This window comes from Jaculus jaculus, chromosome 5, assembly GCF_020740685.1.
Source record: "Jaculus jaculus isolate mJacJac1 chromosome 5, mJacJac1.mat.Y.cur, whole genome shotgun sequence".
Taxonomy (NCBI): domain Eukaryota; kingdom Metazoa; phylum Chordata; class Mammalia; order Rodentia; family Dipodidae; genus Jaculus; species Jaculus jaculus.
Window position 1 is genome coordinate 35,198,060 of NC_059106.1, and position 25,841 is coordinate 35,223,900.

At 42.8% G+C, this 25,841-nt stretch overlaps 1 protein-coding gene across 1 annotated transcript in view; it reads left to right on the forward strand.

Moving 5' to 3' along the window:
* The first annotated feature begins 21,016 nt into the window (after nucleotides 1-21,016).
* Ccdc7 (coiled-coil domain containing 7) overlaps nucleotides 21,017-25,841 on the forward strand; it is a 40,109-nt gene continuing 35,284 nt past the window's right edge. The window contains exons 1-3 of the mRNA XM_004659679.1: nucleotides 21,017-21,292; nucleotides 22,581-22,670; nucleotides 23,812-23,895. Coding sequence (XP_004659736.1) covers nucleotides 21,017-21,292; nucleotides 22,581-22,670; nucleotides 23,812-23,895 — 450 coding nt within the window. The remainder of the gene's footprint in view (nucleotides 21,293-22,580; nucleotides 22,671-23,811; nucleotides 23,896-25,841) is intronic.

Consider the following 25,841-nt stretch of genomic DNA (forward strand, 5'->3'; position numbering starts at 1 on the left):
AATCATTGTGATGATTAGTACTGAGAGGTGTAGATGTGACAGGCGACATTTCTGGGTAAAGCATAAATAACAGAATTTTGAGCAAGAGGAAAATCCATGTAGTGTGAGTATATATATGTATCCTTCAGTACTGGCTGGTTGCCCACAGAAGGAGAAGCCCTGCTGTCATTTTCTGTATGAGTATGCACATGTATGCACATATACATATGATTATATTAAGTAGAGTTAAAAACCACAAAAGTCTATTCTTTTTGTTTATTATTTATTTTTTTGAGAGTGACAAACAAAGAGGGGGGGAGAGAGAGAGAGAATGGGTGTGCCAGGGCTTCCAGCCACTGCAAATGAACTCCAGACGTGTGTGCCCCCTTGTTCATCTGGCTAACATGGGTCCTGGGGAATCGAGCCTCGAATTGGGGTCCTTAGGCTTCACAGGCAAGTGCTTAACCCCTAAGCCATCTTTCCAGCCCGAAAGTGTGTTTTAAAAGAATGGTTTATATCATCAACAATTTTGTTTTCTTTAAGTAATTAACTCATTATTTATCTTAAAACCTGAATTGCCTAGTAATATATTTACCATTATATTTTTTAAGTGATTGATTTATGCATAAAAACTTAAACAATTCAAAATCCTCAAGATTAAACCTACAAGCAGGCAGGAATCCTAATCCAATGAAGGGTGCTTATGAATGTTAATGTTTGTTAAACAGATTGAACAGGTGGATGCCAAGACAGGGAACCAAACTGATAGAAGAACAGATAGTCATCCACAGAGACCCATGCCTGACTATTGAAAAGAGCAGCTGTCCTCTGACCAGGGGCATGCAAGTTCTGTATCCACTGGGTGTGTGTAGCTCATAACAGCATTCTCTGAAGAAACATTTTCTCTGTATTGGAATCTCATGGTTTCTGTTCTTCCTTACATTTCTGCTCTTTCCAACTTCATTTCTAACAGTTTCTCAGGCATAAAGGAGGCTGAGGAGACCAGAATACAGACCTAATTCTTCATCCATACTTGCTAGTCATGCACTGTTAGTCATGCACTGGACACATTGGCATATGCCCCAATTTCCCTTAAAACCCATTACATTCCTACATGCATGCTACATGAGCACCAAGATTTGCCCTTTTAGACAGACCTGCATCCTGCCCAAGGTCTGAGTCACTGTCTGCATTGGTCACAACCTCACACCCTCACTTGTCCCCAGCACCACTGGATTTGGCAAATAATCTTCCCATCCTGGCCGGGATGTAGATGGCTCTTTCTTCTTTCTCTTTTGCTGCTATTAGGATAAACTTTGACAACTTTCATAGGTTGAGAGGCAAAGCAAAAAGAAGCCTACGTCAGTGTTCTTTAACCATATATTCTCTACTTGTGAAGTTCATGGGGGCCCAGATTTAATATAAACATTTATCTCTTCTATTTTTATGTTTTCTATCCTATGTATAAGTAGTGTACATTCATGTTTGTATACATAATCATTTGTGTATAGGTACTTGTGTGGTCATATGTATGTAGAGGCCATAGGTTGATGTTGAGTGTCTTCCTCAATTGTCCTCTGACTTGTTTTTTGGAGACAATATCTCTCAAATAATCTGGAGCTCACTGACTAGATACCATGTCTATAATCCTCTGGAATTCTTCTGTCTCTGACTTCCCAGCGTCAGAGGTGTGGGCAGCTGTGCCTGGTCTCTGTGTCTGTGCTGGGCATCCAAGCTCAGGTCCTCATGCTGGCACAGCAAGCACTTTGCTGACGTGACATCTCCCCAGTTCCAATTGTTTTATGTCTTTTATTTTATTCCTAAAGCTTCTATATATTATTTCTGTGCTATTTGTAGCAAAAAATAAGTAAATAAACCCTCCTTACTATATAGATAGCAATACTCAGGAAAAAGTATCTCAAAAGCTTAAGTGAAAATGTTACTATTCAGTAATCTAATATTAGTAAAATGTACTCAAACTCTGCATGGTTTTTTTTTTTTTTTTTTTTTGAGGTAGGGTCTCATTCTAGCACAGGATGACCTGGAATTCAGTCTGCATTCTCAGGTTGGCCTCGAACTCACAGTGATCCTCCTACCTCTGCATCTTGAGTGTAAGTACTGGGATTAAAGGTATGCACCAATATGCCCAGCTCTGCATGATTTTTAAAGGAAAAGTTCCAAATGAGAGAAACCTGAAACAAAGTCAGAGAAGGGAAGGAAAACATTCATACCATTCTCATTCTCCTCATGTCATTCTGTGCTTTCTTGGGGACATCCACCTGCTGTTTAAGAACCATGTGGTCTCTTTTGCTATGATCATAGATGTAGAAGGTTTAGGTTAGACTTGAACCTACCCTCTCCAGTGTCTTGTGGTTCAGGTGTTTCCTGTAAGGGCCTGGTGAAGGTTCAACCATTTGGTCTGCCTTTTAGGAAGTAGAATTTTATGGTTCCATTGCCATTTGGGTCTAGATTAGTGTTTTCCACCCTTCGCTGCCCTCCCTTCCCTCCCCATCCATCCTAGTGTCCAGTCCATGAGATGCTTGCTGGGTATGTAAGGTATCTTGCATCGATTAAGGTTAGTTGCTGTAGATGAGTGAGACTATGTGGCGATTTTTTTTTCTGTGATTGGGTAAGTTCACTGAGAATAAATGTCAATACCTTTGACAAGTTGCAGCTCTGGTGACCAGATCTTATAGGACCCTCATACTTCCCTCTTGAGAAGCAGCATGAAGCTGGAATTCTCAGTTTATCAAAGCAAATTGCATGCATTTTCCAAAGGCAAATTGCAGACAGACAGCATTCATACAGAACAGAAAACCACATGAAAGGGAACACTGCTGTATTTGACAAATCATAGCTTCAACCCAAATTACCCTTTGAATATTATTGGGAAATGGGAAGCATTTCAGAAGGCTCCATTACTGTGTGTGTTGAAAATAGGACATAGCTCCAAACCCCAACCCAGTCCTTCATTTCTCAAAGGCTCAACATTGAGTTAGTTGTGAAATTTCCAAAGTGCTCAAAATCAAATTCATGAAGTTCGTGGCCTGAAGCATACAAAAGTTTCCATAGTACTTAAAGTGCTTTTCTCTTCACATGCCAAGGGCCATTAAGTAATTCTGAATTTATACTATATATATGCTTGACATCACACTTTTCATTGCGGAGACAAAATACCTGCCATGAACACCTTAAGAGGAAAAGCACTTGTTCATGGCTCATGATTCCAGAAGGTTCAGCCCACAGTTACTTGGCCCTAGTCTCTGAGCTCTAGAGTTCTTAGCACTACCATCATGGTAGTTCCAATGTGTGAAAGGTGCTGTTCACTTCATAGAAAATAGGAAGCAGAGTAGGACAAGGCCCAGGACCCTACAAGTGCATACCTTCCATGATCCACTTTATGAAGCTAGGACTAACCTCCTAAAGTTTCCAGAACTTCTCAAGAAGTTCTCAATATGTGAGCCTGTGGAGGACATTTCATTTCAAACCATCACAGTATGTAAAATGCTAGAATGTGCTCAAGCATGGAAAATTATAGATCATCTCAGGGGCCAATCATGAATCGTTCTCCACCTTCCATAGTGGAGGCTGTGGTCAGTAAACCAAGGGCAGGCATAAAACTTAAATTTAGGTCTCAACCTGTTCCTCAGCAGAAAAACTGCTCATACTTAAGAATAACTCAAGTAGTCTTTATGTTTTATAATTAGATAAAGGCATCCCCTGCTATGGAGCTGGGGAATTAGCATTTTTACTCTCCCCATTCTGGATGTTACTGTCTCCTAGGAAACTGAACATTAGAGAGGGCAGTTCAGCAGGTAATCTCTTGATTTCTGCCTGTGGTTCTGCTAGGCTGGTGGGAAGGGTCAGGAAGAGACCAGAGGGTAAGACAAGGGATGATCTGTTCCTACCCACTCCTATGTTGAATGCCTTTCTGGTTCTGTCATTGGCAGACCCTTGCACTGTGGCATTAAGAGTGGCCTTTCACCAGTACCTGATATTATTCTTCTCTTGCTTTCAAAAGGCTTAGGTGTAGAAAAAGCTTCACTTCACCACATTACTAGTTCCCAGGTATATTAGTTTTTTGTTGCCATTTCAAAATGCCTGACAAACAACTTTAGGTAGAAGGGATTATTTCAGCTTGCAGTTGCTGGTAATATAGTCCGTCATGGAGGGAATGGCGCGTCAGTAGGAGTTTGACGCAGCTGCTCATGTAGAATCACCATCAGGAAGCAGAGAATGATGAGCGCTGGTGCTCAGGGAGTTTTCTCCTTATTTATTATTTATTTATTTATTTATTTGAGGTAGGGTCTCACTATAGCCCAAGCTGACGTGGTACTCACTCTGTAGCTCCAGGCTGGCTGGCCGTGAATTCACAGTGATCCTCCCACTAAAGGCATGTGCCACCATCCTCAGCAGTTTTCTCCTTAAAAGATGAGCCCATGGGATGGTGCCACTCACAGGTAAAGTGAGTCTTCCCACTTTAATCCAATCTGGAACTCCCTCATTGAAATCCACAGAGATTTGTGTTTGTGATGATTCTAAATCCCATTAAGGCAATAAAACTATCATACTAGGTATCTACATACTTGTGAATTCCTAAGTCTTTCCAAGTTGTAGAAAATGAACTTTTTGTTAAGAAATATCTTTGAAAAATTCCAGTTGAGCATGTGTGGTGTTAGTATTGCTGTTCTGCCTGATGCACACATTGCTATTCATTTCTAGCTCTCGTAGCTCTTACCTACAATTGAATTGCATAGCCTTGCATATCGAGATAAATTTAATGCAAATCTATTCAGAATATGTTGGCTGCTATGAAACTGCTATAAAAACAATTTCAGGTTAGCAAGTTCCTTCCATCCTCCTACCTGTGATGGGTGTGGGTCTGAGTCTGGAGGGCACCTGCTCAGACTTCCAGATACTTGTGTCATAGGAAAAAATATTAGACCAGGGACATATGGATTTTGATTGAAATAGAAGCAGTTTATTCAAAAAGAAGAAAGCAAAGCACTCCTAAAAATGGAGCAGAGCTAGAGAGCTGGGCTAGAACTATAAAACCTTCATCTATGATGGTCCTGATCATTGTAGGTCATTCACACAGTATCTGCTTTCATGCATGTTCAGAGAGCAGGGGGGTTTCTTTTTACTCACATATATCTGTGTTGTTACATGTAGTCCAGGTGGGAAAGGGTTTCCGGTTTCTGCCAACTGGCTTCTTTTGCATGCTGGTCTTGACTCCCTTAGAAGAGCCTCCGGGCATGTGGGCCCCGCCCTTGCCTACTGTCACACATCCATGAGGAGAGGTTCCTTTAACAAGAGCTTCCTGTCATGTGCATCCTGCAAGACCTTCCCTCACCCCGCTCCTGTCCTACACCCATGCACAGAGTGCCCCTCAGCAACAGCTTCTTCTCATGTGGCTGCCTTTATGGCCTGTACTGATATGCCCTGATTGGAGGTCTTGATCACAGTATTATCCAGTTTATCACCTACTAAGTTTTTCCAGGCAAAGCAGTTTTTGGAAAGCCTATATTCCCTGCCCACACCCTCCTTCCAGGCCAAACACTGCTTTTGGAACCCCACCACCTTACAAAAATGCATGGCTGCACCTAACTTTTTACATGAACTCTTGAGAGTTGGACTTGGCTTGATCTAGTACTAGAGGCCCTTATACTTAAGCTACAAGCATTCTTAACTGCTCAGCCATTTCCCCCGGCCTCCATTATGATTTCTGAAACTTGTCTTTTGGGGCCAAGTACAGTAGCCTAGCATGAAACAGTAGCCTCCTATTATTTTATTGGACACTAGGTAAAATCTCAGACATATCAGAGCTTTCGGCTGGAGGAAACTCCCTTCTAGGACCCAGATCCCACTAGTATAACATTTTGTCTCGTTAAGGATCTGTGACAGTGGGAACAGGAAGTCACTTTATCCCTTTTACCCTCTGTACAGGTCTCTGCCAACTCATTGGCCCTCAGTGTACTTCTGTGTCCCGCTACGGTTGTGGTTTGCCACTGAGCAGCCATCTACACAGCCTCCATGAAGCCTCAAGCACCTTGCAGCAGCTTCTTTTTTCTGGACACAGTGAGGTGCTTACTTACCCCACAGAATTCCCTCTTGTTAGGTCTCCATTCTGAAACATTTCTGTCTTTACACTGGGACATTCCACTAGACTTATTGAAGAAGTTAGGAGCCCAAAGGGACACATAAGAGATTCAGGGATTTCCACAGAGGACACATCCTTCTTCCAGTAGCTGGGGATGCATGTTTCCTCTCCTTCATTCCACAGGTGCATTCGTGCACACATGGATGCAAATCTGCACAAGGGCAACAAACGACTGTGAGACCTGATAGCTTTCTTGTGTAGTATAGGTATGTAGTTTCAACAAGAGGAGGACATTTATAAAAGGAATTTTCTCACATTGTAGCTCGGACTAACTATTATTTTATTTTCTCAATATTCAAAACGTGATTTTTCTTTTATTCTCTCTGTTCTGACTTAAAGGTCATCATTTTGGTGTGGATCAAGGTTATATCCTTTTCTTGCTCCATTCAGTAATGACTGCTATACCTTCATCCCAGTTTAGAAGTAATTGCAGATTACACCTTCAATCAAAAGCCTGACCATGATAAACAGCTAACCCCTGTGCCAGTATGAAAGAAAAAGAAACTCTGCTAGTGTTTGCATTGTTCAGAAGAAGCACCATGCCACTTGAATGCTAGCATTTAATTTTCACTCCCTGGAAGACTTCATTTAAACTCCTTTATTTATCATAAACACATCCATGTTCACATTCCTGCTTGGGACATTTTTAGCAGGAACTACTGGTTGCCAATGACAACAATCATATTTAATTGTTCACTCTGATACGCGCCAGCACTCTGTTAAGCACAGATTACTCCAGGTTGAATGAATGAATAGTAGAGATGCTGGCCAAGAGCTGGGAACACAGAAGTAGAAATAATGAGTCTCAACACCTCTCAGAGAATGCAGGAAGGGACAAAGTAGCTCAAAAGCTTGTTGGACCTTCAGGTCTTCCTTTCTGACTGGGTTATCAAAAACCAAGTGTGTTGTGAGTTTTGTCTTGTGAGAGAGATAGCAATGAGGGCCGTTTGGGGATTTGTGACTGGTGTCTGAATTGAAGGTAGTTGTGACACTGAGCCCTTGTCATGAGTCTGACTCTGACCTTGGATAGTCAGTCTTAGAAATGATCTGAACTGTTGGACACAAAACTGGTATTGGCTAATCAAATACTCAGTTTGTTAACTCATTTGTTGGGCAGTTTTGTCTCTCTGGTCATGAAAGACATTGGCCTTTCTTATTTCCTTTCTTTTTCTATGTCTTTTTCTTTCTCCTTCTCTATTAAACTGAGTTGCATTGGGAAGTATGTACTTGTCTGCTTTATTTCTGGATGAAATTGTGTAGAATTGCAGTTGTCTACTTGGATGGAGCTTGCCAGAAAAGTACATAGGAATGTTTTCCTTTGCAGAAGTTTTAAACAAAAATTTGATTTTGGGACTAGGGAGATGGCTCAGCTGTTAAAAGCCTGCAGGCCCACGTTCAGTTACCCAGCCACCCACACAAAGCCAGACAGGCATTCTTTTGTAGCAGTAAGAGAGCCTGGTAGACACATAACACACACACACACACACACACACACACACACACACACACACACACACACACCTGCAAATAAATGAATGATTGAAAAAAGTTTAAAACAAAAAAAATTCATTAATTTGTTACAGTTAATACTTTCTACTTAACATTTGGTAGATTTTGATAGTTTGTAGTTTCCAGTGAGTTGATAGGTTATATCTCATTTGTCAATTTGTATGTATATTCTTGTTCATAGGCATTCCACATTATCCTTTAAAAGTTCAAGGTCCATAGTTGTAGCCTATTTATATTATTAATTAATTTCTTTCTTTAAATTTTTTTGTTTATTTATTTGAGAGCGACAGAGAGTGAAAGAGGCAGAGAGCGAGAGCGAGAGCGAGAGAGAGAGAGAGAGAGAGAGAGAGAATGGGCAAGCCAGGGCCTCCAGCCACTGCAAACAAACACCATATGTGTGTGCCCCTTTATGCATCTGGCTAATGTGGGTCCTGGGGAATTGAGCCATGAGCCAGGGTGCTTAGGCTTCATAGGCAAGCGCTTAACTGCTAAGTCATCTCTCCAGCCCTTCTTTCTTTTTATTACTAAAAAATGCTACAGGTTTATTGATTTTCTTGTTCTCTTGAAGGAACAATCTTTAGGATTTGACTTTGTTATCTTATATATTTCTATTGAATTTCCAAGTTGATAATAACCTTCACTTCTTCCTGGTTTGGGTTTTCTTTCCTTTGCAGTTTCTGGAAGTGGAAGCTCAGGCTATTGATGGGATATAAATATAGGCATTGTTTTTTAAAGCAAATGTTTCCAGCTGTGTTTTGTCATAACTGCCTTATCTGTACCTGAAAATATTCATATGTAGTATATTCCTTTTCATTAAATACAATGTTGTTACATTTTCCTTAAAGTTTCCTCTAAGACACTCTATTATTTTTTTTTCAAGGTAGGGTTTCACTCTAGCCCAGGCTGGAATTCACTGTGTAGTCTCAGGGTGGCCTTGAACTCACAACAATCCTCCTACCTCTGCCTCCCATGTGCTGGGATCAAAGGCATGTGCCACCTCGCCCAGCTAAGACACACTATTTTTTTTTTTCAAGGCATGGTATCTAGCCCAAACTGATCTCAAACTCTCAGTAATTCATCTACCTCAGCCTCCCTAGTGAATAGGACTAAAGGCATGTATCACCAGAACAGGCTCCACTATATTTGTAAATATAGTGTTACATTTAATTTCTCAATGCTTAGACAGATTTTCTTATTTATCTTTTCTTGTTCTTTATGTCAATTATATCATGGCTACATGCTATCTGAGTTGGGTGGCATTTTATATGTATCAGTGAGTGTTCCGTGTGTGTGAAGCTCTAAGCTGTCACAGTCCATAGGAATCATGTTGAACATGGATTGATTCACATATTATTACCAACTTAAAGACTCTTATGTTGTTCAAACCATGAACCAGGTATTTCTTTGCTTTTATTGGGAGTTCCCTTAAAATTTTTCACTACTAGTAAAGCACTGTGCAAGGCTCTGACAGAACAAGAACCTTCTGTTCCTGTGTATTCGTAGGTGCATTTCAAGTTGATTTTCTTAATTTCATTCTTCAGAGTGCTCATTCCAACATATATATGATGGGTTTTTTATATTGGTATTTTCTTTGTGATTTTGTTGCATTTGTTGACTAGCAGTAAAAGTATACCATTGATTCTGCAACATTGTCTGCATATTCTGACTGGTAATCTGTGTGGTATGAGTGTATAGTGTGCTTACTTCTGGATATGGATGCCTTTAATCTCTTTATTTTCCTGCTGATTTCTCCCCACTGCCACCACCACTTTTGACCAGTGCTGACTGTGTTCCCTCTGTTGGATAAGCCTGACTCCCACTATTTTCAAGTTCCATGGGAAGCCTGTCCCTAACTGCCAACCTGGGTGAGACTTTCTTCAGTTGGGCCTCTGCAGGCCTGTCTCCAGCCCTCAGATGCTTCAGACCACCTACCTCTGGGAACTGGATGAGATGCGTGGCTCACCTCCATGCACTGCCACATCGACTGTGCAGATTATGGACTCTGTGCCAAGAGCATCCAGACATGCAGAACGTGGTCCCAGGTCTAATGTCTTGTGACCAGTGCTGGGGTCTCCCTTCACCAGATGGTGAAAATGAGCTGCCCTCCACCCAAGGTGCCCTGCTCCCACTCACTGTCCTCTCCTAGTGGACAGCATCGCAAGTGTGCAGAAGAGCGTTGGGGTGGTGGGTTTGGTGGTGTTTATGAGGGAGGTTCTATGTCTCTTATCCATACTCATTGTGAATTCACTAGAAAGTATAGGCTGGCCTCAGATTGACAAGGGTCCTCCTCCCTCAGCCTCCTGAGCGCCGGGATTTCAGGTGTGAGCCACCTCACCTGGCTGCGATGATCCCTTTCTGATCGTGACTGCTGACCTTGTCTGCTGACGGCTGCCTGTGCATGGGGAAGAGTGCCATCGCATCCAGGCCATCTCACATACACGCATTTCCATGGACGCTATGGTCATTTCATGATCAACCCCACGATTGCAGCCAAGCCCGGCATTCCCTTAAGAACATCATCGTCAGAGCCCAGTGTGGTGCTGCTGCGCCTTTGGTCCCAACACTCAGGAGCTGACGGAGGAAGAGAGTCGTGATTCAAGGCAGCGCGGACCTACAGATTGAGTTCCAGGTCAGCCTGGGCTACACTGAGACCCTGCCTCAAATTAAAAAAAGACCTGGGTGTGGTGTCACACGCCTTTAGTGCCAACACTTTGGAGGTAGAGGAAGGAGGATCATGTGAGTTTGAGACCACTGTGAGAGTATGTAGAAAATTTCAGGTCAGCCTGGGCTAAAGTTAGGCCCTACCTCGAAAACAATGAAACAAAAGGACTAGAAGAAAACCATCAGTTTAAATATCCAATGGAATAAACTCTCTACCAATACATTATCTCCCCATCTTCAAATTCAACATCATAAAAATCTAAGAGTAGTGAAGTGGTAAATGTGTGCACAGCTTTGGGGTCCATATCCCTAGAGAAATCCATAAAACGTTACTTTGAGTATATCACACCAACCTAGGTGGGGTTGCTGTCCAATTTGACAGAGCAGGAGCCCTCGACTAAATCAGAAATCTCTGCCAATGACTGCTGGTCAGCCCGATCACACGCTCCATTACGTGCACTGCTCCAGCCCGGGGCAATGTGCCCATGCTGATGGCATCTGCATTCCTTCAAGGCACAGGATGCTTTCCTGCATTCACCCATTTCCTGTAATGCCTAATGATAGCCTTCTAGTGATCTCCTTCCATAAAAGAAGTGCTTGTCTTGGCGCTTCAGTCCAAAGGCAGGCAGTGCTAGAGATTATACCATCAGAGTCACTTCATGCCCTTGAGCTATGCAATTAAAACAACAATAAAGTTTTATTTAACACAGTGACTAAATACAAAACACAACAATTAAAAATATAAATGAACTAGAAAAAGTAAATGGATATTTTCCCTGGAGAGGTAATTTTTGCTGAGGTGCCAGAGCTGTGTGACGATCAGGGCCTAATATTAAGTGCTCACATCAGACATGCTTCCCAGAGGATCTGGGGCTAATAGTCCTGTGGTAGTTTCATGTGCCTTCCCAGTGACAGGTGAGTCTGTGCCCTGCGATGGAGCAGGCGCTGATGTGGGCACAGGCTGCTCAGGCTCAGCCATCACCAGGAGAGCTGCTGGCCTTGGCTCCTTGACCTCAGGTGGAACAGGGTATTCGGGTGGGGTCAGCCCTCCCTGGTGCATGGCTTCAGAAGATGATGCCAGAGCTTCTGCCATCCCTGATGTGTCACTTGGCGAAGCAAAGGAGAGGAAGAGGCTCACTTTAGGTGGGGTCAGCACTGGAAGTCAAGATGGTGTACAAGGTTCAGTGTGAGAAAGCTTCCTCAAGATGTGTTTCCCCAACTCTTTCTAAAGCCACAACTGACACCAACCTGCTAGAGAATGTCCAGTCCCTGTCCCCAGGACAGGACACCTCACTGGCCTGAGGTCCACCTCTGGTTCCAGGACAAATGCCAGCTTCTAGAGCCTACCTGGTGGTACCCATCACTGAAACATCTCTCACATTCTCAGGCACCTACCACTGGTGACTTCATGCGAGGCATTTGTGTTTTTGTTTTGATTCTCCCGTGACATGAGAAACTTGACATGAGCAGCTAGATTTGAAGATGGCATGTTGTCATTCAGGTAGGCTATCAGCCTGTCCAGAGTGGCCACGTCTGGATCCCTGTAAAAATCTTGTGGCACATTCTTCATCCACATTGCAAAGAATAAACCTATGGCACTGCAGGAAGGTGGACAGGGAGTAAATCATGCCTGCCCTCTCCTTGTTCAGCATTGCCATGGTCCCTGCTAGTACAGGGTCACCCAGCTCATGTGCATCTGGGCATGGTGAGCATGGGAGTGGGGCCCATGTGTACAGGGGGTTCTGACACCCAATGCCAAGGCCCTGAATGGAGGACAGCACTGTGTAAACAGGCCTGGGTGGGGCTATGGTGGACATGGACTTTTACGGGGTTCTGCTTTTAGCTGCCATCCTCCCTCTGATCCCCAGTACCATGACTCCACGCACAGGTCTGTTTTGTCAGGTGTCAGTGCAGCCCCAGTCATCAGTCCTCTAGTGGAAATCACCAGAAGACAGTGATGGCCATTGCCCAGCCTGCCGGTGAAGGCTCCCAAATATCCCACCCTGACGAGGGGCGCTTCCCTCCCTCTTCACCCAAAGCTAACTCACTTCTTTTCTTTCTCATCCTCCTCACTCCTGGGCTGGAAACATGGGTACCTGGAGGATGTCAGAAGGGTGTCAGTCCTTAGATCCTTGCCCCTTACCTGTCAGGACATCTGGAGCCCAGAATGACAGCCCAGAGGAAAGGCAGCTAGGATGTGGAGTGTTGGCTGCTGTCTGAGTTGCATGCCAAGTGCCTAGGAAACTAACATTTGTAGGTGATGGTGTGTTCTTATGCTATGAGTACCCAAGAAGCCTATTACCATTCATCTCCATAGCCACAGAGGTTCTTAGGGTGCCCATGCTGCTGTTTTTGGCCATGTGCCATTTATAGTACGTATGCTAGATAGCACAGGGAAGCTCCTTTACAAATGTGAAAAGGACTTTGCCTGCAGCCTGAGAAAGAGTAGAGTTGGACAGTGCATTTTGGTGAAGGGAGGGAGCTAAGTGAATGTCATCAACTAGAGTCCCTCACATCCTTAAGACCCTGAGCCAACACCACTATCGTGAAATCTCACTTAGTCCTAACAACAATGTAGAAGAACAGTCTCAGAGATAGCAGAAGCCACCCAAGATTGCAACATGAAGGGGTAGGATGTGGAGGGGAGATGCCTCAGAATATAAAGCCTCTTTAAAATCTACCAGCCTAGGTTCAATCCCTCAGTACCCACATAAAGCCAGAGGCTGAAAAGTGGTACATGTATCCAGAGTGAATATGCATCTCTCATATGTCCATTCTCTCTTTCCCTCTTATTTACATAAATAAATATTTTTTTGAAACAAAAAATAAATAAGGATAGGCTTGGTAGGCCACACCTTTTATTACAGCACTCAGGAGGCTGAGGTAGGAGATTCACTGTGAATTTAAAGCCAGCCTGAAGCTACAGGGTGAGTTCTAGGTCAACTTTGACTTGAGACCCTACCTTGAAAAAGAAAAACAATGAATGAAGAGAAGAAACAGGAGGCAGTGAGCTCCTCTAGGCTTGGACTTGGACACCCACCTTTCCATGATCAGGTCCATCACCTTCCAGACGGTGGTAACCATTGGCATGACGGACAAGAAGATGCAGAGCACATCGTAATTGCCATTCTGAACAGCGGTCGACAGGTAATTCACCACTTCATCCACATAGTTGGGACTCTTGTAGTCAAATGAATGTCTCAGCATGTTTTCACCATTTTCATCATGAAGAAGGACCTAAGTATCGTTCAGGAAACATTAACACACTGCTAAATCACTATTGCCATGAACTGAAGTGGTGAAAAGTGTGCAAAAAATATTTTCTCTATGTACACACACATACACACTGTGCTGGATGGAAGTCCAGGGGCTCAAAGGGATTTCATGACCTATGGGGGCCTCCTACGGGCTATCTGGTGTTACCATTATATTCCTTGGGGCAGGTGGGCAGAAACATTTGGCACAACAGTGCACACTGCGTGTCCATATTCGGCGAAGGTCACTTTTCCATGCATATTTGAGGCATGAGCCTACATAGATCAAGCAGGCAAGTAAACACATCCTGCCCTTTTCAGGCTCTCTGGACAAGTGAATCAGGATCTCTGGATATGGAGTCGGTTGAGGCTGCCTCTCCATTGTGACTACATGGTCACCATGGTATCAAGTTCTATTGGCTCCTGTCAGTCAAGTGAAATCACTCTTGTCTTCCTCTTATCTGAGTCTCTTGCTCAGAAAAGACCTTTTTTATTTATTTCTAAGCAAAGAGAGAGAATGAATAGAATGGGTACACCAGGGCCTCTAGCAGCTGCAAATGAACTCCAGATGCATGTGCCACCTTGCTCATGTGGTTCCATGTGCACTGGGCAATTGAAAGTAAGCAAGCACCTTAACCTCTGAGGCATCTCTCCAGCCCAGAAAAGACTTTTATTAATGGCCCCTTGAGCTGCAGACGTCTCCCGCTCTCTTTGGTTCAGGGACAACAGGACATCGACACAGCAACATGATTCATCCCAGCACACTGTCCTGGGAAGCTTGGGTTCAGCCAAATGTTCAGTTCACCAACTGCTCCCAGAGATCTTTCTAGCATCTATTTTCTAGTAAATCATCAAGATTGTTAGTACCCGGGGTTACCTGGGAAATCCCAGTGTTGTGTGACCAGAGGCAAAGGCATAGTAAGACCAACATGTACACACTTGAATGTACGTGCTTACACAGGTAACATGGCACACATGCACATACTTGTATGTACGTACTGTCACATGAAAAACTGCACACACATGTATGTACGTGCTGACACAGGTAACACGGCACACATACAAACACCTGTATATATATAAGATCACACAGGTAATATGGCAAACATGCACACACATGTATGTACATGCTCACACAGGTAACATGGAAAACATGCACACACCTGTATGTACATGCTCACACAAGTAACACGGCAAACATGCACGCACTTGTATGTATGTGCTGACATGGGTAACACGGCAAATGTGCACACACTTGTATATATAAGCTCACACAGGTAACACAGCACACATGCACACTCTTGTATGTACATGCTCACACAGGTAACAGCAAACATGAACACACCTGTATATATAAGCTCACACAGGTAACATGGCAAGCAAGCACACATACATATATACATATACTCACACAGTTCTCTCTCAAATAAATAAAATATTTTCTTAAATATGTTATTTGTTCATTTGAGAGAGAGAGAGAGAGATGAGATAATGGGTGTGCCAGGGCCTCTTGCCACTGCAAAGGAACTGCAGACCCATGTGCCAGCTTGTGCATCTGGCTTTACATGGATACTGGGCAATTGAACCTGGGTCCTTTGGCTTGGTACCAGCAAGCACCTTAACCACTAAGCCAACTCTCCAGACCTTAAATAAATGAAATCTTTTTTAAAAATTCAAATTTTACAGCACTAAATGTATAAAGAAAAACTCGGGAGACCTGCTGAGAGAAATAGGCAAACGTACAATTTCCATTGAGTTGGGATCCTCTGGGCGAGCAGAACTGGACGTCTAGGCAGGAAGAAGAGGAGCAGGAGAAAGATCTACTGAGCTGGAAAGTGCACTGGGCTCCTGTGTGAGGCCTGAGGCCTGGCGGCCCTGGTCGACTCCTCAAGGCTCCCTGTAGCAGGCAGCAGGCGTCTACCAGGCCAGTGGCTAGAGGAGCCTGGGCCCTGGACAGTTGGCGGCACATGCGCACAGCGCTGCTGCTCCTGTCTGAACCAGCCTGGCTCCCTGGGGCGCCGTTGAGGGCAGCCTCTTGCTGGACGTGGTCCGAGCGGCTGCTGCTCTTCTCTTGCAGCGCTTCTCTCACCCAGAGTCGCCTCTCTGGTCTCCCGAGATGCAATGGGACTTGCGAGCTGGAACCTGGTGGCCCTCGGGACCTGTGTGGGTCTCCGCGGGGAGACTGTCCGTGGCCTGCGGAGAGGAGCTTAGAGGCCCTGACCGCGACACCATGGTCCCTGGACTCAGGATGCTCTGCAGCTGAGGTCCGGGGATGGCTCTGAGCTCCTACGGGTAAGTGCCCAGGCATGGTGCTGCCTTCCTGTGCCCACCTGCCTTGAGTCCTGACCTTGTTCCAGGCCCCATGTGCACCTTTGCTGGTCGATGCTCAAGGCAAACGTCACACCAGGTGGAACGAGCGCGCGCGCACACACACACACACACACACACGCACACAAACACACAGACACACACAGACACATGCATACAAACACACAGACACACACGCACACGCACGTGCGCGCACATACTCAGGCATAGCCCGCACCCATACAAAGATTTTTTTCTGTAGATGGTCAGGCTTGGAATGTAAGTGAGTGGCAGTTACTTGGCTACCACACCTCAGTGTCCTGGTCCATTCTCCACACTGGGAAAACACACACACACACACACACACACTGTCACAAAAAGTCCCTACTATGCAGATGCAGGGTGAACCACACTCTGGGCTCCTGGGCGCCCGGGTAGAGTGGAGCGGACAGTGCCCGCCCTGCAGTTCCTGTGGCTAATGAGGGCAGGAAGGCTCAGGGCGGACCCGTTGGCACGCGCCGCGCTGTCGTTGCTACCGCCCTGGGCACCAAGGCCCGCTTTCCCCTGTCAGCGCCAATGTCATTCAGTACAGAGGAGGGGCTGGCATCTGAACAGTTCGCTGTCTTCCTTGCAGGCGGTCTAGGAAACTTGGAATTTGTAACTTTACCTTAGGGCCCGCCTCCATAAAGCCAGGCCACCCCGAAAGCCAACTCCCCCCAGGCTGCAGGTAAACACCAGGGCCGGCTGGAGGGGCCCTGGGGAGCGCGGCGCTCAGTGCTGCCTGGAAAGCGCCCTGGCTGATCTCCAGGTCTCTGCTGCTTCTGCCTCCGAGGAGGACGAGCTTCTCTGGATGTGGTACCTCAGGCACTTCATTGCTTTCCCAAAACCCCCAAGACCACTCCATTTCCCTTGTTTCCCCTTATTTTCTGTACATATCATTAGAGTGTTGATATTAATATCAAGATAATCATGAACAGCAACACTACAGAACACTTGTCATAATGGCATAAAGTGTCAAATATGGTAAAATTAATGGTGATATAAAATCTACCTCCTAGGCTTGTTTCATGGGTTAATGTAAATGTGGAATTTTCTTTGCTATTGCCCTATGGATAGAGAAATGTTTTCTGCACATGTTATTTCTTAGTTCATGTGAACCTTCAGAGTGCTGTTTTGTAGGCAGTGTTTTTTTTTTTTTTTTTTTTTTTTTTTAGCATCATGTGGTTGTTGTATCGTTAACTGGTTTGTGAAGGAATCCACATCTTTGCCTTTCTGCCTGTTACTATAAATAAAGTTTGTGAGCATATCTAAAGCAAACTACCATATTTTTAACAACCCTTTCTTGCTTACTCAAAGATAATGTTCCATAGACTCAATCTTTCTCAGTCGGACCTTTTGATTGCCCCCGGGTTATTTCCCTCAGCATGTTCATGTATTTCCTGGGTAAATTTGGTAATTTTATGGGGTCCGGTGTGGCACAACTAAGACCATCGACTCACGGAATGTGAGACAAAGTTTTACTGGGTAAAAAAAATGAAAGAAAAGAAAAAAAGGCCTGTTATACCAGGTCTGCTCCCCAGAGGGAGTCTTGGGGACAGTAGCTGTGAACTGTACAGAGTGTCAGCTTTTAATAAAATAACTACATGATGTTAGAACGAAAACAGGATGGGAGGTAAACCTTGAATCACAGTTTACATATGACAGTTACAGCCATAAAAGTAAAAAAAGAAAAGTTACTTGTGAACAGATCTGTTGGTTAGTTACAGGAAGCATCACCTGAGGGGCCGAGGTAGGCCTGTGACCAGGAGTGTCACTTATCTTAAGGAGTTTGCTCAACAATGCAGGCCCGAGTAAATGCCATTCATCCCAACAGAGCGTCTTGTTTACTTGCTATTAACAGAGCCTCCTGTTTGCCTGCCATCAGCAGAGCATCCTATAAGGAAGTGACTTCTGTATTTCTCTAGGCTAGGTACAAAGAAATGTAGGGAAGCATAACATTTTTCTGTCTTTACAGTAACTTGAAACACAAGTTGGTGTTACAGTTCTGGAGGCTAGAAGGTTAAAATCAAGATGTGGCACAGCAGGTTCCTTTTGGAGCAAGAATGTGTACCTTGCTCCAAGTTTCTGTGGTAGTTGGCAGTCGTGGATATCTTTTGGCTTACAGACTCATCACTCCAGTGCTTTCTTGCTATACAGTGGCATCTTCTTCTCTGTATCTCTCTGTGTCCTTACTTTGTATATCATGGCCATGGGACCAGGATCCACCCTAGTCTGGCATTAGCTTACCTTGGTGGTATGTGCAGACATCCTAGTTCCTAGCAAGGTTGCACTCACAGGTTCTGTACATAATTTTATGACAAACAGAAATAAGATCAAGCAACATGTAAGCTTGTCAACTTTTCTCATCTAAAACCCTTCCTCTTGGTCATATGTCCTTTTCTGGTAATACATTATTTACTTACTTACTCTTAGCAAAATTTCCATTCATATTCCTGCCACTTCTTTCTGATAGTTTTGTTTGGTATTGAAGTCATGGAAGTTTTCGTCTATCCACTTGATTGAAATTGTTGCTGTCCTTCAGGTCACAGATGAATGACTTCCACACTTTTCTACATATTTGAGGCAAATATCCCTGTCTCTGAGTTGTGTGTTATTAATTTTTTTGTAGGTAGTCCCTTCAATATATGTATGATATTTCACCAACAGTGCTTTTATTGTTGAAAATCTTATTCAAGATTCACCTGTAAGTCTATTGGTATTTTATAATCCACAGTCATATCAGTTGCTATTGCCTGGTTATACTAGGTATTATGTTAAACATAACTGGCAGTAACTAGGTTTTTAAAACCTTTTTCATAGTAATCAAAGTTTTACTTATTTATTTTTATATAATTACCTACTTTCTTTTGAGAACGAATTTCACTCAATCCTAGGATGGTTTAGAACTCACTTTGTAACCCAGGATAGACTGAAATTTATGAAGATCCTTGTGCCTCAGCCAGCTAAGAGCTGGATGATAAGCCTCAGCCCCAACCCCAGTTCAGAGTGATTCATTTTATAACATTACTGGTAATGATTTGATTTTATATCTTAGTCACTAAATAGTCTGCTACATTATCTGGTGTGGATATTTTGTATGGGTATGTGACTGGGACCTTTTTCTGTTTAAAAATAAATCGTGTTGCCAGGCTATTAAAATGTATTGCATGACCATCTGAATACTGCATAGTGCTTCTTCAAAACTTCAGTCATTCTTAATATCATCTCAACAAATGTAGGCTTCTATTTTCTCATTTACTATAGAATTGATCATTATTTATACTTAAAAAATAAACAAGCCTTTAAGAACAAATATTCTTAAAGGATGTCATCATTTATCCTCCTTTTTGGTTTATGTTGTTTTCAAACGATTTTCATTTTGTCGTTTATGGGTATCTTACATTTTATTATAATATGCATAGTGGTGTATTTTTATTTGTTTAATTTTAATATTTTGTGAATAGTTTAAAATAGTTTTTATTTTATTTATTTGCAAGCAGAGAGATACAGAGAGAATGGGCATAGCATGGCCTATAGCCACTGCGAAAGAACTCCAGATGCATGTTCACCCAGTTTCTGTGCATCTGGTTTTGCGTGGTTGCTGGGGAACTGAATTTGGGTCATCAGGCTTTGCAACAAGCACCTTATCTGCTGAGCTCTCTCTCCAGCATCATATTTTGTGAATAGTCCTGACTTGTAGGTTCCACTACTCTATATTTCTGAAGATAATGAATATTATCTTCAGCATTTCTTCAAAGATTTCCTTCTGTTCATTATACTTTTCACTTCTACATCCTCCATTATCTGGATACTGGAATTTAAATAGTTCTACATACCTGTTAATTTTGTCATTCATTTCTCAACTTTTCCCTTCATTGCTTCTCTTTCTGATAGAATGTCTCATTATATAATGTAACTCTTAGTAGCTTTATGAGGTGTCACAGTGTTGACTTTTCAGAGATCAATTTAATACATGTAATGATGTGTATTTTATTTTAAAGAAATGAATCTATTATTGCTATGGTTATCGTACATATCTTCAGCTAAGTTATTGGTACAATTTTAAATTTTTATATATCTTATTTATATTTATGAAAAATAAAGAGAGACAGAGAGAAATGGAATGGGTACACCAGGGCCTATAGCCACTGTAAATGAGTTCCAGATACATGCACCACCATGTGCACCTGGCTTACATGGGTTCTGGGAAATTGAATCTGAGTCCTTAGGTTTTGTATGCAAGCACCTTAACTGCTAAGCCATCTCTTCAGCCCAATTTTATTTTTTTATAATTTATTTTTTTTTATTTGAGAGAGAGAGGGAGAGAGAGAGAGAGAATAGCATGCCAGGGCCTTTAACCACTGCAAATCAACTCCAGACAATACACTGCCTTGTGCCCCTGGTTTATGTGAGTCCTAGGGAATTGAACCTGGACCCTTTGCTTTACAGGCAAGTGCATTAACCAGAAAGCCATCTCTCCAGCCCAATTTTAATTTTTTAATGTAATCACAGTGCAAAATAGACCAAAGTATAAAGGTAACTCTCAGAAGTTCTTGGTGTTTGTGTTTCTGTGGCAAATTACCTGCCATGAATACATAAAGGCAGGAAGTATCTGTTTGGTTCACAAGTTAAGAGGGTTATATCTATGGTGATGTGGCTGTGTATCTATACCCATGGTAAAACTGAACATCATGCCTGAGGAGCAGTTGGAGAATGAGGTTTTTCACCTCAGGGTAGACAGGAAGCAGAGAGGAGGAGAATGGGTTGGGTGTCGTCTTAAAGTCAGTATCCTCTTACCTACCCTCTCCAGCTAGCTACCACCTACCAAAGTTGCCACTCACAAAACAATGCCACCATCCAATGACCAATCATTTAACACATGAGCCTGTATAGTACATTTCATATCTACATTGTAGCAATGTACTTTGAGCAGATATCTGATGTAACAGAACAATAGAAATAGATTCAATATTTGAATTAGGTTAGAATAATTTAGCTTTGTTAATTAATTAAATGGATGGTATCTTTCTTTGAATGTCTTAATGTTTTATCCACAGGGCCAAATTAGATTTTTCATGTATAATTTGGAACATTAATCAATCACAAAATGCAATCTGCAAAGCATCTGGCAGCCATTACTAAGAAATTGTCAAATGTTCCAGACTTGCCCCATAAGAAAGGACAACTTATGTCACCACTCTCTCCTAAACAAAAAGAAAAATTGGGTGCAAAATCAGTACCTGATAAAATTGAACCAATGGTCCTAAGGTCTCCTCCCACAGGAGAATCTGTTATGCGGTATGCCTTGCCAATTCCATCGAGTAAGACAAAAGAATCATTAGCAGGTGAAATGGTCAGGAGGATCACCAAACACCTGCAGACGGTAAGGCACTCCATATTCAAGGAGTCCCCAAGATGGTCATTGGTTTGGGAATTTGCTAGCAGCAATCTTAAGAGTCAGCTGTAGTTGTAATGGACTTATCCTATAGGTATACATTTGGGAGAATGTATTGCTTCCAGAATGTGGAGGGAGATGAGGAGGACTCCACATACAAGATGGTTCTTCCATTGGAATCACAGGGCATGGATGGTCACTCTGGCAATGAACCATGGCACTATATGTTTGCCAAATTGTCCTGGGGGATGTTCACACAGGTGAACTCTCATCTGAAGTTCTGAAAAGATAGCACTTAATATTGGAAAAATATCTTTCTCTGAGATTCTTTTTACGTAATGATTTTTATTTATTTTGTGGCTATTTTAGATAGAATCTCACTCTAGCTCAGACTGACCTAGAATTTTCTCTGTAGTCTCAGGGTAGCCTTGAACTACCTCTGCCTCCCTGGGATTAAGTGCTGGGATTAAGGCATGCGCCACAATGCCTGGCTCTACATGGTGATTTTGACACTTGATTTGTAAATATACCAAGTATTGAGGATGAGGAAAATATAGATTAAATATAAAAAGATTAGTCAAATACTCTTGTAATTTATTTATTTGCAAGCAGAGAGATAGAAAGACGGGGGGTGGTGAGGGGGTGGCAGAGGGAGAGTATGGGGACATCAGGGTTCCATGACACTGCAAACATACTCCAGATGCATGTGCCACCTTCATACTTGTCTTCATATGGACATTAGGGAATCAAACCCAACCATCAGGCTTTGCAAGTACCCTTAATGGGTGAGCCATCTCTCTAACTCCAAATAATGTTTTGAAAGCTAATTGAAGTGCTAAAATGCAAATTTGTTCTAAGCTTGTTAGCTCAGAGTGTTCTTCACCAATGTATTGTTTCTAGTTGCCACATGCCTGTTTTCCTACTTTCTTCAGAAGAGAATGAAGGCAGTCACACTTTCAGAAAAACTCTACTTATATTGTCTTATTGTCTTGTATGTCATAGACATGCATTTCCTCCTCTAGATTCCTCTCTACACAGTGGTTAGAGTCCTGGAACATCTCTCCTTTGCTATGGAGTAGGCTCAAGAATCATTGACTATTGTTAGGAAATCTTAATAATACAGGGAGGAGCAAGGTGTGGAAAGCTTACACTTATGCTACTGGCAGAAATAAATTTGACTGCCAAGAAGTTGTGGAATGGTTCACTGTGTATTTACATTTCATTTTATCATAAGTTTAAACTGCAAATGTTCAATTAACTTTTTATTTTTGCACAGGCTGTTGCTAGCTTGGAAGATGCTTATGGACCTGTCACTGAGGGTGGAGAAGTAGGAGTGACCACTGAAGAGCAAGATTTATCTCTATCTGTATGTGCTCACAACAGCATTGGAGAGAAATTGGGTCCTAAAGAGGGTTAAGCCTTGTTGTGTGAGTGCACATGTGCTGTGAGAATGAATTCCTTCTCTGTGAATGATCCCCAGGGAAATTAGCAGTGTATTGAGTGTATTGATCAGCCAAGATCACCTTCAGATATATTTGAGACAAATCTGTATCTTGAGTCTACTTTTTGATATTTTGTGTGTGTGTGTCCACATGTGCACACGTATGGAAGCCACTGTGCACTGCTAGAGGTCTCATGGCAGCTTTGAGGTGTTTGTTCTCTCCTTGCCCCATGCTTGAGACAGGGTCTCTTGCTTGAATGAACAATCATGTGCTCTTCAAAGGTCAGTTTCACTTCTTCTTTTTTTAAAAAAATTTATTTATTTATTTATTTGAGAGCGACACACAGAAAGACAGATAGAGGGAGAGAGAGAGAGAATGGGTGCGCCAGGGCTTCCAGCCTCTGCAAACAAACTCCAGACGTGTGCGCCACCTTGTGCATCTGGCCAATGTGGGACCTGGGGAACCGAGCCTCGAACCAGGGTCCTTAGGCTTCACAGGCAAGCGCTTAACCGCTAAGCCATCTCTCCAGCCCACACTTCTTACTTCTTAACCTCAATACCTTTCCTTTCATCTCCTTTCCTTTCTTCCCCCTGTCTGTCTTTGTGTCTTTCATATTTTTGTGATATTGGATATGGTTCACAGGGCTTTGTGTATTCTGGAAAGTAACCTGACCCTTCTCTGCATCCCTGCTCTACTTTATTTTTGTAACACAAGCAAGTTATGTTCTCAGTGGCTTCCTTATGTGGCCGCTGCTGCCCTACACACCAGCAGTCTTTGGCAGTGTGAGTTTGCACTGCTTGGAAACAGTTGTGCAGAGGGGAGTGAGAAGAGAGATGTAGCTGCCTGTTTGTCACGAGACTCAGAAGGTACTTCTTCCATCTTTTGTTTCTAAGAGTGTTTGCTAGGATAGCATTTGAAGCATGATGTCTTGCATTACATGTTTGAAGGTGCATAAATTCCACAGAAGCTAAAATACTTTCAAAGAGGGTGAATGGGCTAAGAACTAGACTGGCAGACAAGTTGATTCTAAAACAAGTAACATGCTACTTTGTTCTCTCTTTGAAGCTTGGTAATAATATTCACTCCTTCTTGAATTGCTGTTCACAATTTGCAGTTCAGCTACAAGAAGCCTCAAAGGAAGAATATAATGTGAGTACTCTGTGTCCTTTGCATAACATGGAATATTAATGACTATATTGGTTATAGAAACTTGCATGTGAAATCCAGTCAGAAATATTAGCCTTGATTCAATCCTTATGCACTTGTAGACATCACTAGAGATTCTTATTATATTTATTTATCTTAATGTAGGCATTTGGGCCATCTATGAATTTGTCTTTTTTTTGTCCTTTAATTTTTTTTTTTTTTTTTGTAGTCAGTGCATATGGTCAAGTTGGACCATTGTTAGCCTCCTCCCTGTCCTACCCGCTCCACAGGGACCCTTCTTATTGGGGTATATGGATCATGCATTGTGGGGTTATCCTTTAGTTTTGGGTAGGAGGAAATGTCTCCATGTCATGACCCAACATGTAGCTCTGACATTCTTTCCTCCCACTCCTCTGCAAATTTGCCTGAGCCATGTTGGGTTCATATTAGGTCTGCTTCTGTGTTGAGATCTAGGAAGCCTCTGTGACTCTGGATATCTGGTTTGGTGGGGTTGATTTTTCTCTTTGTTTATCTCCATCACTGTTGTGCTGGTTCCTGGTTCACCAAGAAAACAGCATTCTTGTATGTTTCCCCAATTACTCTTAGTTTCAGCTGGGGCCCTTTTGAGGTATGATGGGGTGGTTCTCTCCTTAGGATCTGCGTCTACCTGAAAAAGAGAAGCAGATTCTCCAATGGAGAGTGAAGTTAGCACCAAGTAAATGTGATAACCATTGTTTTTTAGAGAGAGTTTAATGGGCAACGGGCTCATTTTTTGATATGGTTCTGACTTGTTTCCTAGCTCTAGCTGGATTCCATTCTACTGAGCATATCAGTTAGCTATATTGAGAGCAGTTTGTTTCCCACCATGGCTTTGCACCACTATTGCACTTGTATGAGCATCATGTCAGGATGTTTGCTGCTAAGCAGGTTAGACTATGCATTGCTTGGACAGATATTGGTCATTATCCCCCAGTTGCTCATGTAGTACCTTCCAGCACTAGATATGCTAACTGTCTGGGGACTTACTCTTCCAGCTTCCAGCCATGTAGCTCCATGATAAGTGCCAACAGTGTATGGTGTCTTCAGCAGTAGGGTCTTACCACTAACCTATGGTGGGTCATCAAGTGCTCTGGCAAAAATCTTTCTTCTTTTGGGAGACCTTGTAGGTCTCTGTGGTCAAAAGCTCATTGTGGATGATAACCACCTGCTGGTACCAGGAGTTACAGGTCAGTGCCCAAGAAGAAATAAAGAAAAGGATAAGCGATATAAAAGAGATAGAGAGATGAGAGAGAAAAGAGAGAGAAACAGAAACAGAAACAGGAGGAAATAATGGTCAGTTTTTGTCATACCCTCTCCAGGGCCTTGTGAATCCAGTGTTTCCTCTAAGGGCCTGGTGAAGGTTCAACCATTTAGTTTATCTTTTAAAATGTAGAGTTTTATGGTATCATTGCCTTTTGGGTCCAGTTTTGTGTTCCCCATCCCCTCCCTTATCTTCCCCTCCCTCCACACTCTCCTTATTGTCTGGTCCTCGAGATGCTTGGTAGGTGTGTTGGCAACTTAGGTAGATTCAGGTTAGGAACTGTAGATGAGTGAGACTATGTGGCAATTATCTTTCTGTGATTGGGTGAGTTCACTGAGAATGAGCTGTTCAGGTTCAACCATTTTTCTTCAAATTTCATTGTGTCGTTTTTCCTTACTGCTGTGTAGAATTCCATTGTGTAGATATACCACATCTTAGTTATCTATTCATCTAACGATGGACATCTGGGTTGATAGCTTTTGGCTATTATGAATTAAGCAGCTATAAAGATGGTTGAGCAAATCTCTCTGAGCTGAGGCATGGAGCTTTTAGGGTACATGCCCAGTAAGGGAATAACTGGGTCTGTTGGTAACTCTATAGTCAGTTATTTTAGGAGTCTCCATATTGCTTTCCAAAGTGGTTGTACCAT